The sequence below is a fragment of the Nerophis ophidion genome, linkage group LG11, assembly GCF_033978795.1.
Source record: "Nerophis ophidion isolate RoL-2023_Sa linkage group LG11, RoL_Noph_v1.0, whole genome shotgun sequence".
In the NCBI taxonomy this organism is placed as follows: Eukaryota; Metazoa; Chordata; class Actinopteri; order Syngnathiformes; family Syngnathidae; genus Nerophis; species Nerophis ophidion.
Window position 1 is genome coordinate 36,684,120 of NC_084621.1, and position 15,995 is coordinate 36,700,114.

General features: G+C 37.4%; 1 protein-coding gene across 3 annotated transcripts in view; it reads right to left on the minus strand.

Annotated features, from left to right (window-relative positions):
* nbeal2 (neurobeachin-like 2) overlaps positions 1 to 15,056 on the minus strand; it is a 146,985-nt gene extending 131,929 nt beyond the window's left edge. For 2 of the 3 annotated variants that reach the window (XM_061915774.1, XM_061915772.1), the window contains exon 1: positions 14,585 to 15,054. In XM_061915774.1, the coding sequence (XP_061771758.1) occupies positions 14,585 to 14,662 (78 nt within the window). In that variant the 5' untranslated portion in view covers positions 14,663 to 15,054. Of the gene's footprint in view, positions 1 to 14,584 lie in introns of all 3 variants that reach the window. The other variant, XM_061915773.1, reaches the window with a different exon arrangement.
* Between the last annotated feature and the right edge of the window lie 939 nt (positions 15,057 to 15,995).

Sequence of the window (15,995 nt, forward strand, 5' to 3'; positions counted from 1 at the left end):
TAAAAGCACAGGCATACAGCACAGTAAATACAAACAATACATTGGAGGCAGACACACCGCAGTTGACATTGTTTATACTACTTTGATGTTTTATCCTACGTTTATGAGCTGGAGTGTATTTAAAACTGTATTGATACTTATTTTGGTTTATTTTGTCAGGAAAACTGATGTCAGGATGCCTTAATTGTATGCGCCACTCGCTTAGTTTTCCATATCTCTTTGTACACTACTCTGACTGGTACTAATACTAGACTAGTAGTCTAACACAGTTTGACAATCGCTGCTCTAATCAATTATTTCAAAACACTTAACCTGACCATAAGCAGAAAATTAGTAAGTTATTCTGGTGACGTATCCTGCTAAGAAGATTAATATATTCACACAGGCAGTATTCAATCACACAAGGAGGGACCGTCAAACCGGCAAAAATACCTTTTGCCATATTGATCATAAAAGAGTGGAAGTGCAGAATGATAGAGATCCAGACACAAACTGTTTTTCCTGCAGTAGTAATTATTGTTTAAATAAAACGGAAGAACAGTACAAAACCAACATAAACTCAAACAACACACTGTCAATTATCCATTTTAATTGCAGAAGCTTATGTGCGAACTACAGCAGCATGAAACAATTTTTGGAAAAATTCCAAATTCCAAAAACACTTCAAAGTGATTGCAGAATCAGAGACATTGATCGATGACAAAAAAGGAACTTATTTCGGATTGAAAGGATATGAATTAAATTGCATTGATAGAAACAACAAGAATGGAGGTAGAGTTGCAGCATACGTGAAGAAGGACTTGCACTGCAAGGTGGTAAACTGTAAGTTTCTATGAATAATATATTACAATGTATAACTATTGAAATATTTAATGAAAAAAGCAAAAATATATTGATCACTTGCATATACAGAGCACCTCAGTCAAGTATTGGAAGGTTTGAGGACTGGATTAAGGCACATTTTACTGACACCATTTACACAACTCCCATTGCCTCAACAAAGCAAAAAGCATCACCAAGGACAGCACACACCCTGGCTTCCACCTGTTCGACCTGCTACCATCGGGCAGGCGCTACAGGTGCATCAGAGCCAGAACAAACAGGCTCAGAGACAGCTTCTTTCCCAGAGCTGTCGCCATGTTGAAGTCAAACTTATAATAATTCACCCCTAAACAATATCCTAACCTAATAACCTACTGTGCAGTATTACCTTTCGAGTGCAATACGTCTGACACTGATTGTTATTTTATTACTCCGGTACTCTTGTCTTGTTCTGTATATTGTACAGTATTTAGTAGCATTTCTGTAGTGTTTTGTATATTGTACAGGATTGCTTATAATTTTTTGGGGATAGTAGTCTGTTTATTTCAATTGTTGGTTTTTCCTTTATTACCTCTTGTGTTATTTATTTTTACCACATATTTGTAGCCAATACAGCACCTTAACCTGGAGTCCTTAATCTTGTTATATGAAAATATAATGACAATAAAGTCCATTCTATTCTATTCTAAAAGTAAGTTTCATATGTGGTGACTTCATCATTGAACTCTTGAACTCAAATAGGCGAAAGACCACTGATGACTTCACAGACCCAATTTGCAGGATGTGTCTCGATCCTAAATCCCAAGGCCAAGCAGGACACAGTGCTACCAGTGATGTCATACTATGGTGGACGTACTTAAGTTGCCATTCTTGGACATTCTTGTGTATGAAAGCCTCCTCCCTCTCTGCTGAGCCCACCCAGTTGAGGCTCCTGCCACAGGAACTTATGTATATTCCTTCTGATTTCATGCCATGCAGCATGCTCTAAGTCTATAAAAGAAAACACTATAAAATACATATTTCCATGATTATTTGTCCACGGTTATCTGGGCCACTACAAAATGGGATTAGCCAATGAATTCTGTCAGAAAAACGCGGCGGAATCACGACTTGGTTTAAGGAAACACACAAGAAGGCTATATAAGGTATTATTTTCATCTAATCTTGGCATGTGCATAATTACACTGATGTGCAACATGCAGTGACATAAGTCCTGGTAAAAGCATTTTTTTATCCAGCTCCCAAATCTGTATCAATCAGAGTCTGCAAGTGTACCTAATATGACCGGGTGAATCAATACAATGTTTATGAAGTTTATTTTCGACTTTGTCAGGAAAAGTCATAGGGGTGATGTTCGTCTTAAATATATATAGCCATTGTAAATTTTCCCTAAATATATTTATATATTATGTAGAGGGTGGGGCATGGTTTCATTTGCATCTGGGAGCGCCTCCACACAGTTTACAAACTGAGTTAGAAGTGTGACTGTGGAGCAAAATTTGGGCAAAATTAAAGGAAAACGTATACAATAAATATAATCTCGACCACAAAGAAGTGTGTTAAAATCATCATAGGTACCTCTTAAAAAAATAATTTGAGGCTCAGTTAGAAAATGAAAGTCTCACTTTAGAAGCATGTAAAAAATGCAACGCAAAGCATGTTTATTATTTAAAGGATATGCTTAATAGTGTATTTATTGGGGGTCTCCCATCATCCATGAAGTGAAGCTGGTTTTAAGTTTTGTCTGGGGTGTGTAAGGTGTTGCACAATCAGAAGAAGCCAATTTCCTTCATCACATGTAAGACCGAGCAACTTTTTCCACTTGCAAATAATGCAGGATAAGGGTTGTTTATACGGTAAGTACACCATACTGTGTTTTCATTATTTCCAGTTTGAATTGGAGGATTACAGGCAACAACAGAGGCCATCTATAGTGGGATGGTGTTGCAACGTTTTGAAGTGAGATCCAGTGTGTGTGTGTGTGTGTGTGTGTGTGTGTTTGTTCTTGTATTTCTATCCTTCCTGAGACATCAACAAGGAAAAGTACCTTCCATATGACAACCAGTGAACAAGTTAAGACCAAAATCATGGTCCCATTATGGAAAACCATTGCATCTAATAGAGAATGTCTCATTTGCACCCCTGGTGGTGAAATCTATCAAAATTAGGGTGGTCCCGAAAAGGAGGGATTTTTCAAATTGACTGTGTGTCGGTTTTAAATATGCTCCCCCTCTGGTCAACATAAAAAAATAACAAGTGTGTGTAAAAAATCAAATGCGCCCCCTAGGCAGAAAATTAATACAAAAAAAATGAAATAAATATGTAGTATATAGGGACATACTGTAATAACTTGAAGTAAATAATGAAGATTAAAAATAAATTACAAACGAAACAAATAAATAATAACAATAAGGTAATAGCAGTCTTTTTCTCACAATGTGTGTTTTTCTCATATTCTTTTTGTTTCTGTCGTATTGCAATATTTTCTCTTAAATTAATTATTTTTTATGTAAAATTATTACTTTTTAATGCATAAAGGTGACATTTATCATGTACATTTCTGACTTGTATCACAATATTGCCAACTCTTTTGCTGTTCTTGTAAAATAGTGACATTTTTTGAGTAAAATTCCAATTATTATTGTAATATTTCCCAAATTTTAAAGTTTTCTTATGAAATTGTGACTTTTGTAAAATTATGACTCTTTTCATGAAATTACCAACATTTTAAGCTTTTTCTTGTAAAATTGCGACTGCTATTGAGTAAAATTCCAACTTTTATCATAATATTGCACAAATGTTCAGTTTTCCTTGTTTGACTTGCTTTGAGTAAAATTACGACTTTTATTAAAATACTGCCAAAATTCTAAGTTTTTCTTGTGAAATTGTGACCTTTTCCTTGTTAAATTCCAACTCTATTTTCACAACAAGCTTTTTTATGTTTGCATAGTATGTCTATATTAACAATGTTGTAAATACAAATCTTTATATATCTAGGCATTTTTCTGAGGTCTCAAGAAGATAAAAAATACAAGAACGTGTGTGTGTGTGTGTGTGTGTGTGTGTGTGTGTGTGTGTGTGTGTGTGTGTGTGTGTGTGTGTGTGCGTGCGTGCGTGCGTGCGTGCGTGTGTGTGTGGCAACTAAAACAGGGTTTCAGGTCAAAAGGCGCGTTTACTGACAAACAAAAAGCCCTTTCAGAGGAGCTCAGGTCTTGTAATCAATTTGTTTTAGGTAATCTGCCCCATTCACAAGCTCTCTGTAGCTATGGAGCAGCATGTGTTCGGACACAGAGAGCACACAAAGACTTTGCAAGTCTTCAGGGGTATAATTGTTCTCTCTTCTGCTTGCCTTTCACCTTGCTGGCTATAAAGATTAAACCTGGACCCAATTAAAACTGCCGGCATCATTTGCACACGAGCAGATTCTGCTTCCAGAGAGAGTTGAGCATGGATGCCTGATGAAAATGTAGAACTTAAATGACACTAAGTCCTGTGCAGACCTCACTTCAGGCCAAACAATCCTAATTGTAAACCCTCATACATGCAGTATTTGTTTAAACATGGGCCAGGGGTGTTTGTTTACAAACACTGCAGAGTACCAGGCGTTATCTGAGGTGAGGCATCTATTGAAAAGGGGGGCTTTATTTGTAAAAATGCTTGTGTATGGTGGCTGGAGACAGGTATAGGAGCCTGACGTTTCTAGTTCCTATTTATGTGGCCTTGCATTATTATTGGTTACTCTTGATCTCATGGTGCAGTATGAGGCAGAACTAATTGTTCTCAACTTACAGTAATTCACCAATTTCACTTTTGATACACACACCGGCCTTTCCCGGCACAGGGACCGGCACAAGTTAGAGGACAACATTTAGCTCTTAACACTTAAACAAAAATTACTTTGCTTATTTAAACATTGCAAACCCTACTGTATAGTGTCTACTAATGTTCGCACTTTGCATGTAAGAACAGGCTGTGCATTTTGTTTGTTATGTTTTATTAATAAGTGATTTGTTTCTCATGGCTTGCTTTGAAATAGATTAAAACTTGTTTAATCTGGATAAGATACTTAATGGGTGGGAAACAAAAGTGCCGTTTCTTGTACGTATTCCCTAAATCTTGAGTTAATCCCAGATTTAATTTTTATGAAATCCTGCTAAAAAAAATAATAAATTAAAGAAAGTAATCGACGGAGCTCCAAACTAGCCAGATTGAGAAACAACCACTCTTTTGTAAGCACACATGCAAATGAACTGAAGTGGCCACAAAGATTTTGGTAAACGTTCTGTATTTTGCTTTAGCACCCTATCAGGCATAGACGATTAAGTCGAAATTCGACAGGTCTGCAAGAGAAATGTCCTCGTGTATGACTTAACATCGTCCTTGACAAGACAGCAGCACTGCAGATAGATCTGCTATGATAAGACAAGCTTGCCCCACTTAGTCAAAACTGGGTGAGAACGTCTCATCTTGTTCTCTCTGTCCTCAGGCATGGAAGCTAATTGCCAATACATTAAATAGTAATACTACCCCGAGCCAATTTGTAATTTCCCATCAAGAGAATACATGTTATGAATGTAAAATAAGTTGATTGCCTTCACAAACTGCAATGATGCTCTCAAATGAATGCCAAACAAAATAGGCAACATATGCACACAAGGCTGAAACGTTATGCAATGACATACAACACATTAGTTGCATCAATAATTCTGCCTTTATTAATACAACTGTAGGCCATGCCTTACATCTCTCAAACATGTAGACTTGTTTCAATAGTTCAGTTGTGGTTTGAATCTCCCTTTCATATGATTGTAGGATGTGGACTACATTTATAAATAATTGTGGTGTAAACATCTCAAAGCACTAGTGAACTACAGTAAGTTACCTTCTCTCACTGACATATATAGAATATTATGTCATGTTGCTGTCAAAGCATTGACAGAATCCAGAATTTACCTGAATCTCATCCAACTCTCAAATGTTTTCAGTTTCACTGCTAACGGACAGTTTGTGACTGATTTTGAATTATACTGTCAGTGAGACATTAACTTAGAAATTACATACATTACATAACATACATTCATTTATTTGTATCGAGCTACCTTCATACGTACCTGGGGTCTCATCTATTAAGCATGTGTATTTACAAAAACCTGGCATACACCCTTTTTTCCCGGTAAACTTAATATGTATAAAGAGTGAACTGAATGTGGAAATGTGCATGGCCTCACGTCAACTTAATGCTGTACGTACCGGGTACACACATTTCTACTTGCAGTGGATACTTTGCCGACACGCTTCTTTTGATTTAAACAAGTAAAAAGACTGAGGAAAGGCCACAATGCTTCATATTCATATTTGTGGCGACGTCTATTAATGTATCTTGGCCAGGGGTGTCCACATTTTTTGACTGGGGGCCCGCATTGGACTTAAAATGCTTATAATCGTCCATGTCTGAATTGCAATGCATTTAAAAAGCTATTATTTCCCCCACCTCAAATATATATGTGTGTGTATATGTTGTGTGTATGTATATAGCGCGGTGGAAGAGGGGTTGGTGCGTCTGCCGCACAATACGAAGATCCTGGGTTTGATCCTACACTCGGGATCTTTCTGTGTGGAGTTTGCATGTTCTGTGTGGAGTTTGCATGTTCTCCCCGTGACTGTGTGGCTTCCTCCCACCTCCAAAGACATGCACCTGGGGATAGGTTGATTGGCAACACTAAATTGGCCCTAGTGTGTGAATGTGAGTGTGAATGTTGTCTGTCTATCTCTGTTGGCCCTGTGATGAGGTGGAGACTTGTCCAGGGTGTACAGCGCCTTCCGCCCGATTGTAGCTGAGATAGGCACCAGCACCGTGACCCCGAAGGGAATAAGCGGTAGAGAATGGATGGATGGATGAAATCTACGCACAAATTGGCGTAATTAAACATATGGCTGTAAAAAAAGACAGATGGACAGAGAAACCTTTCTTCTACGGATGTAGATCAGGTCCTCACTCTGTTTTTTCGCTACTTTCGATTGAACATTTTAGACGTTAGTATCACTTCTTGACTCCAGCTGCTCTCTCTTGCCTTGTGTGTCGCATGTTTAACTATGATTATGATACTTAGATATGTAGTTCATTTAGCCACCATGGAGGAGAGCATTAGTAACGCAGAAGCGGCTCCACACTATGCATGGACATGCTTTAGCTGCAATAGCTAGCCACCGCTCTCAGGATGCTACAAAAAAAAAAGAAAAAAAAGGATGCTACAGCTTGTTGCAGCTTGCTATTCTGGCCTACCCGTGAGTACTGTAATGTCCAGTAAAAAACACGCAACACTACTATATTGGGTGAAATGAGTTTAGAGAGCTCTGATAGGTGTAAAAAAATATTTAAAAGGTCATAAACAGTTGTTTATGCTCCAACTATGAAAGTATTTGATTTATTAATAATAATCCTACTTTGCAGAAATTTATTGAAAGTGGTCTAACTGTATTGCGTTTGCTTCCTGCCAGTTATATATGGCTGTCACTTTTTAATAAAAACATCAATAGAAAATAATCAAAAAAGTCAAAACATGCAACACAATCGCTCAAAAAAAGATATAACTATGGGATATATATATATATATATATATATATATATATATATATATAATTTTGCCCTGTATATTATATCTGTATATATATAGATATATATATCTGTATATATATATATATATATATATATATATATCTGTGTATATATATATATATATATAACTGTGTATATATATATATATATATATATTAGGGCTGGGCAACGATTGAAAATTTTAATCGAAGTTAATCGCACTATTTCTCTGATTAATCGCGATTAACTGCATTGTATACACAAAGCCCAATAATGAATTCAAAAGTAGTGTGTAGTGCACCTTTATTGGAATATTCTCCCACATGAACAAAAGCGCCAAAACATTTGTTGTGCAAACACAATTTAAATCAGTCCTTGTTAAACAGTAGCAGTTAAATAGCATATTTTATGAAAATCAACTCAAAAAATGTAAATACACACATTTAAGCTTGTTGCCACTGCCAGGGTATTTAAGTTATCCTGTTTGTTATGGAAAATAAATATAATCTACATACACATCTCTGAGCCACAATCATAACATCTGAACAGGCAATTTCTGAGGTAACAGCAGAAACATTTTTTTTATCAGGGATCTTATGTTTAAAAAACCTATATTATAGGTAGTGGGCTGTTGTAGGGAATTTTTGATCAAATTATCCGTAGTAGCAATATCAATAAAGTTGTGTTTATTCTGCGTAGTGCACTTAAAATAATTATGACCATATCTAGGAATTGATATGATGGGAATTTTCCGATTGTTTGCTTGGTGCTTTGATAAACTGAACGCATCATATACATGGTACTATATTGTGATGTTATGAGCCAGGGAAAAAAAAAATACCCTACCCAGCATGCAACAGGAGTGACGCGCATAGGTTGTGTCGCCACGACGGAATCTTGTATGTTGTGACATGCACGCTCTGAAAGCAAACGTTAAGAACTCAGCCAACACTCCTCGTCTGCATTATTCAGGCCGCTGGATGTAGCCGGCACAGTATTCCCATGCTAGCTAGCCGGTCTAGCAAGCACGCATCATTCAGTCCAAAACGGCCCGATCTATCCACATTCAGAATTGTCTGGCGGTCGTAAGTGATCCCGGAGTGACCACGCTGTAAGCCAGCCATGAAATTTGCTGAATTGTCCGGTATTTTTGCCAAATGTTCCATCTTTACCAAGAACCCCTCAACGCCGAAGCCCGTCCGGGCGACGCCATCTTGTTAAGAAAAGGCGTTAACAAAATAAAAGCATGTAAACAACATACGCAAATGTGCGATAAAATAATTGTCGGCGTTAATAGATTGATGAGTTAACTCGTAATTAACGCATTAATTTGCCCACCCCTAATATATATATATATATATATATATATATATAAATATATATATATATATATATATATATATATATATATATATATATATATCTGTATATATATACATATATATATATATATATATATATATATATATATATATATATACTGCGATGAGGTGGTGGCTTGTCCATACATATTATATATATATACATATATATATATATATATATATATATATATATATATATACACATATATATATATATATATATATATATATATATATATATATATATATATATATATATATATATATATATATATATATATAAGTGGTTCTTAACCTGGGTTCGATCGAACCCTAGGGGTTCGGTGAGTCGGCTTCAGGAGTTCGGCAGAGCTAAAAACTTGTCCCTCTCGGCGTATTAGGGATACCCCCCGAAAATGTTCCCTCTAATTTTCCATATGTGTGAGCAAACGCAAAAACTCCTTGAGTGGAGCACATGTGGGCCACGTCAGACGTGCACATGTACCGTGGTCACACCTGCAGCACACCTGTCCCAAACCCGACTAAATAACAAGTTCAATGTTTTATTATTATAATCAAATGACAGCAGTCATTTACATGATATTATTTTGTAATATAAGTGTTTTGGCCCACTTAAAATTAATATAAAATATTGTTTTTCATGAGCTGTGTACGAATATTATATGTCTGGGTGGGGGGTCCTGCTTCGGAAATAATGTGTACCCCTTTCAGATATCGCATTCAGTTCCCACTAAAACATTCACATGTTGCACAATGAGATGTCAACATGGGGTCATGTGTACATTCCTGTAACTTTCAGTTTCTAAAATATACCTTTATTAGTATTTCTTCAATATAATAATATCATTTTATGATTACGGATGGGTTCGGTGAATTCGCATATAAATCTGGTGGGGTTCGGTACCTCCGACAAGGTTAAGAACCACTGATATATATATATATATATATATATATATATATATATATATATATATATATATATATATATCAGTGACGTGCTGTGAGTTTCATGGCTGGTGAGGCACTGACTTCATCACAGTCAGATTTACAAACATCCATCTATTTTCTACCGCTTATTCCCTTTGGGGTCACAGGGGGCACTGGTGCCTATCTCAGCTACAATCGGGCGAAAGGCGGGGTACACCCTGGACAAGTCTCCATCTCATCGCAGGACGATTTACAAACATATGAACCCTAAAGAGTATCTTATTCACAATTTGATTGGCAGCAGTTAACGGGTTATGTTTAAAAGCTCATACCAGCATTTTTCCCTGCTTGGCACTCAGCATCAAGGGTTGGAATTGTGGGTTAAATCACCAAAAATGATTCCCGGGCGCGGTGCCAATGCTGCCCACTGCTCCCCTCACCTCCCAGGGGGTGAACAAGGGAATGGGTCAAACGCAGAGGACTAATTTCACCACAACTAGTGTGTGTGACAATCATTGCTACTTTAACTTAACTTTACACATACAAACTGTAGCACACAAAAAAGCACATTTAATAAAAAAAACGTTATTATGGTCTTACCTTTACTTGTAAATGAAGTCCATGCGCCACTCCTTTTGAACAAAAGCATCGATGACTTGTTTATAGAAGTCTTCCTTATCTTTCTTCAGTTTTAAAAGTCTCTCTGTCTCGATGGAGATCCCTGTCTGAAGCAAACCTTTTAGCTCCGGCGTTGGTCTTCCTTTAATTATGACCTCCTGCTTTGATTGAAAGTCGACTTTAGAAAACTGTTTTATTTTAGATATGTAATTCTCCATGTTAAAATGCCAGGCGAGAGGAAAAAATAAACAATGGCTGCTAACTGTTGCTGCTTGTTGTCACTTCTTCTGCATCCGAGTAGTCGCAAGAATGATCTCTGGGATCACTAGCGCCCTCTACAACCAGGAGGCGGGATTACTACGAGCCTCACCCAGTGCGTCTTCGCAGCCGTTTTATGATTGCTCAACACAACAAATATGTTACACACATACAGTTGTTGACAAAATACACTGTACATTATATACCTCATCTAACTAAACTATGGAAATGTATAATATAGTTCATATAGCAATACGGTGTCACTGCACAGCAGGCCAGCAGTTAACCAAGTCATTGCGCAATCCATGGTGAGGCTCAACTGGCTGCTGTTTCACCGCAAGTCTCTTCTCAGTATTTGAACGGCAAATGTGAAAATTAAGCGATTTTGAATAAAAATAATCTCAAACTGGTGAAGTAAATGGAAAATAACTTCATAGTATAATCACTGGATACATATAACAATTTAATTATTTTTTTTTTCTTTTTACATTTTTTTTCTTTCCATGATGGCACGTGAGGCCCCGCCTCACCTGCCTCCCCTGACTGCACGTCACTGATAGATTATATATATAGATAGATAGATATATATATATATATATATATATATATATATATATATATATATATATATATATTATACAGATATGATATACAGAGCAAAATTAATGAGTTAACTCACTTAATTAATGACAAAAAAATTATTGCATTAATCATGAACACACTTCAATTAATCATGCAATTTATTTTGACCATACAAGCTCTTTTATCTTAACCGCGATACCCTCATGTGTCAGTAAAAAAAGGAGTGAGGAGACTTCGACTGGTGTACTCGCTTGTAAATTTCACCCCAAAGATACAGCTTGAAAAAAACTTTAGATAAAACTATTATCAAGATTTACGCAAATAAATGACATGCATTCAAGTGAAACATTTAAAAATGTTCCTGGATGACATTCTGACAATAAAATTTACATTTGTGTAAAAATATTGGGGTCTTTTCTTAAGCAGATTTCAATTATGCAGTGAGTAATATATTTTAATTATGCAGTGAGTAATCATCATTAGTCCAAATTCCAAGATGTGAATAATCAGATTTTTAAAAAGTATAATTTGACAGCCCTGATATATATACAGAGAATATGCACTATTGTAACACTAGTCCCAATACAAAATAAAATATGTTATAGATAAGTGAGCAACTGGAATAAACTTTTCAAAGATAGTCATAATTATTGAGATGCACCTGTACAAATATCTGAACATAATTATTATTATTATGTGTTTCAGTGACGTGCGGTGAACTATACACCAGGTGAGGCATAAATACTTTAGAATTTTTTTTTCTCTTTTTTTTTAACTTAAATTCATATGTCCAGCTCTAATCATTGTTGATTTTGGTTGCACATTACAATAACAGGAAAAAGAAAGGAGTTATTTGCTTTCATAAAGACGTTCTCATAATGCATTATTTTTCAACCACTGTGCCGCGGCACACTCATGTACTGTGAGATATTCTCTGGTGTGCCGTGGGAGATTATGTAATTTCACCTAATCGGGTTAAAATTATTTTTTGCAAACCAGTTAATATAATCCGCAAATGTGCTGTTGTTGAGTGTCTGTGCTGTCTAGAGCTCGGCAAAGTAACCGTCTAATTCTCTTCCATATCTGTAGATGGCAGCAGGTAGCTAATTGCTTTGTAGATGTCCGGAACATGGTTTGTCGTGATCACAATATGCAGACGACAGCGGGAGACAGCGTATAGCTCAAAAGGTATCTAATGCTTAAACTAAAAATAAACAAAAGGTGTGTGCCGCTAAGAAAACGCCTTGAAATTTAGGGATGGCTATGCTAAACGAAGCTAAAACTTAACTTGCTGCAAAGTAAACAAAAACAGAATGCTGGACGACAGCAAAGACTTACAGCGTGTGGAGCAGCAGACGGCGTCCACAAAGTACATCCGTACATGACATGACAATCAACAACAAAATAGGAGAGCAAGACAAGAACTAAAACACTGCACCCAGGAAAACTGCAAAAAAACTCAAAATAAGTCATAGCGTGATGTGACAGGTCATGAAAGCCCACCTACTTTGAGAGAAGAGCTATCGTAATGCATGCTTGGTTATGGTTTGTATTCATATCCAACAATTGCGAGAACAACTTTTTATTGTCAATATCGGCTGCTGAGTTTTATTTTTTTATGTTTCCTGCTGGTGGTGTGCATCGGGATTTTTTCAATGAAAAAAAACGTACTTTGGCTTCAAAAAGGTTGAAAAACACTGTCATGATGTCATACCAAAGAATATTAAAATGGGACCCATTGCCTCCCTGCTTAGCACTCAGCATCAAGGGTAGGAATTGGGGATTAAATCACCAAAAATTATTCCGGGGCGCTCCCCTCACCTCCCAGGGGGTGAACAAGGGGATGGGTCAAAAGCAATTTCTCCACACCTAGAGTATATGTGACTCTCATTGGTACTTTAACTTAACTTTAACTTTAATTATGATATGATAAAAGTGTCCAAAAAAGATTTGATAAAGTTGTTATTAAACACTTTTTGGTCCCATTTGCTTTTAACAAAATAAATCAAGTATTGTGAGTGTATATTACCTTCCTGATTTGTATCTGAAGCAGCATTGATAGTTGGATTGAAACTTTTATTAGTAGATTGCACAGTACAGTGCATATTCCGTACAATTGACCACTAAATGGTAACACCCGAATAAGTTTTTCAACTTATTTAAGTCGGGGTCCACGTTAATCAATTCATAAAAAATGAAGCTATAGACAGCCAGACAGACAGATAGATAGATAGATAGATAGATAGATAGATAGATAGACTGCGATGAGGTAGCGACTTGTCCAGGGTGTGCACCGCCTTCCGCCCAAATACAGCTGAGATAGGCTCCAGCGACCCCAAAAGGGACAAGCGGTAGAAAATAGATTGATGGATGAAGCGATAGATAGATAGATAGATAGATAGATAGATAGATAGATAGATAGATAGATAGATAGATAGATAGATAGATAGATAGATAGATAGATAGATAGATAGATAGATAGATAGATGGATGGATGGATGGATGGATGGATGGATGGATAGACAGACAGACAGATAGATAGATAGATAGATATATAGATAGATAGATAGATAGCAGAGTGTACACTGCCTTCCGCCCGAATGCAGCTGAGAAAGGCTCCAGCGCCCTCCCGCAACCCCACATGGGACAAACAGTAGAAAATGTGTGGATGTATGGATAGATAGATAGATAGATAGATAGATAGATAGATAGATAGACAGATAGATAGATGGATGGATAGAAATCCTCCATGAAAACATGTTGTCTTAAAGTCCAGTGTTGACAAGAGAAGTATTTAATCTATTATTAAGTAATCAAACTACAGAAGTATTTAATATTGCATATAGTATACAATGCTTCATATTGGCAGACACATTCATTTATTTCAATTTCGTTCCAAGCAATATTTGTGTGTTTTACCTTACAAATTAGAGCGTGACTTATTCGTTACCACAGGTAATAACGCATTTCAAAATACCTTCCAATTCACGTGACTTTCTGGGGCGGGGCTACAAGAAGCAGGAAGTGGCCCCGTAGTGAAGTTCCACCTGCGTTACTGGTACACAATTAAACATACCGGGTGAACCTGCTCCTCACATCCTTTCTTTTCTTTTTTTCTACTTTAAACTGATTAAGAGTATCACTGATGTGAGATGTTTTCATGTATGAAATGAGGAAGTGGAGCTACTTCCGCTTATAACCGAGTGTGAAGTCGAAGTGGATCACCTGTGTGCGTGTATGTTGAATAAATGGCGCAGGTGCCACTCATCCATAGTACAACAACCACAGCTCGTAATAAATGGCACAGATGCCACTCACCTATAGTACAACAACCACATATCGTAATAAATGGCACAGGTGCCACTCACCTATAGTACAACATCCACATCTCGTAATAAATGGCACAGGTGCCACTCACCTTGGTGTAGTACAACATCCACAGCTCGTACAGCCGCTCCTTCGATGCCATCTTGGCTCCGAGCTCCTGGTTGCTCATTAATTCACTTTTTTTGGGGTCGGATTTAAAAACTCCGAACAGCAGTCGTCATGGTCGACAGCGCTTAAACTTGTTTCCAACACGCAGGACAAGATGACGGGGAGGAAGAAGGAGGTGTCCGCCGTGCGCTCCTACCGTCAACCATTACTGCCTTTTAATAGTCAGTCACCCGCGTGAAAGTGAAGGCTGGTCGGCTTCCGAACTTCTGGCAAGTGGAGCGAAAAAGGCCGCAAAGGTCGCGATGATCGTCGGAGAGATGATTCATGTCCGAGTAGAACTAGCAGGAAGAAAGACATAGGTGGAAATGTGTGGAGATAGGAACACCCATGTCCGCGTTTAGAGCGAGCGCCTTTCACACACACACACACACACACACACACACACACACACACACACACACACACACACACACACACACACACACACACACACACACACAAACACACGCACACACACACACACACACACACACACACACACACACACACACACAAACACACGCACACACAAAATACACACTCACGCACACAAAACACACACTCACGCACAGGCACACGCAGTGAAGAGCGTTCCCACGGAAGCATAACTCAAAACACCATAGTTTCAGAAAGTAAACTTGATTCAATGTCGAGATATCGATACTAAGTGCATGACGTCACGACTGGCACAAACTAGCTTTATAAATCGATGTTTTCAACAAAAATTTGAAAAGGAATTTTACATTTGCAACCCCATTATTCTATTGGCTAAGTTTTATATAGAACTCTACGTTAAAACACTCTCTACCTCTAACAACAAAATAGCTTTGAAAACGATGATGCTGTGTTCCAAATGTAAGTTATTTACTGAAATTGAGTGAGCCTATGGCTTTGCACTTTCTTTATTATATATATATATATATATATATATATATATATATATATATATATATATATATATATATATATATATATATATATATATATATATATATATATATATACATATATGGAAGTGGAACTGTGGACCAGCTCTATACTCTCGGCAAGGTTCTCGAGGGTGCATGGGAGTTTGCCCAACCAGTCTACATGTGCTTTGTGGACTTGGAGAAGGCATTCGACCGTGTCCCTCGGGAATTCCTGTGGGGAGTGCTCAGAGAGTATGGGGTAACGGACTGTCTTATTGTGGCGGTCCGCTCCCTGTACGATCAGTGTCAGCGCTTGGTCCGCGTTGCCAGCAGTAAGTCGTACACGTTTCCAGTGAGGGTTGGACTCCGCCAAGGCTGTCCTTTGTCACCGACTCTGTTCATAACTTTTATGGACAGAATTTCTAGGCGCAGCCAAGGCGTTGAGGG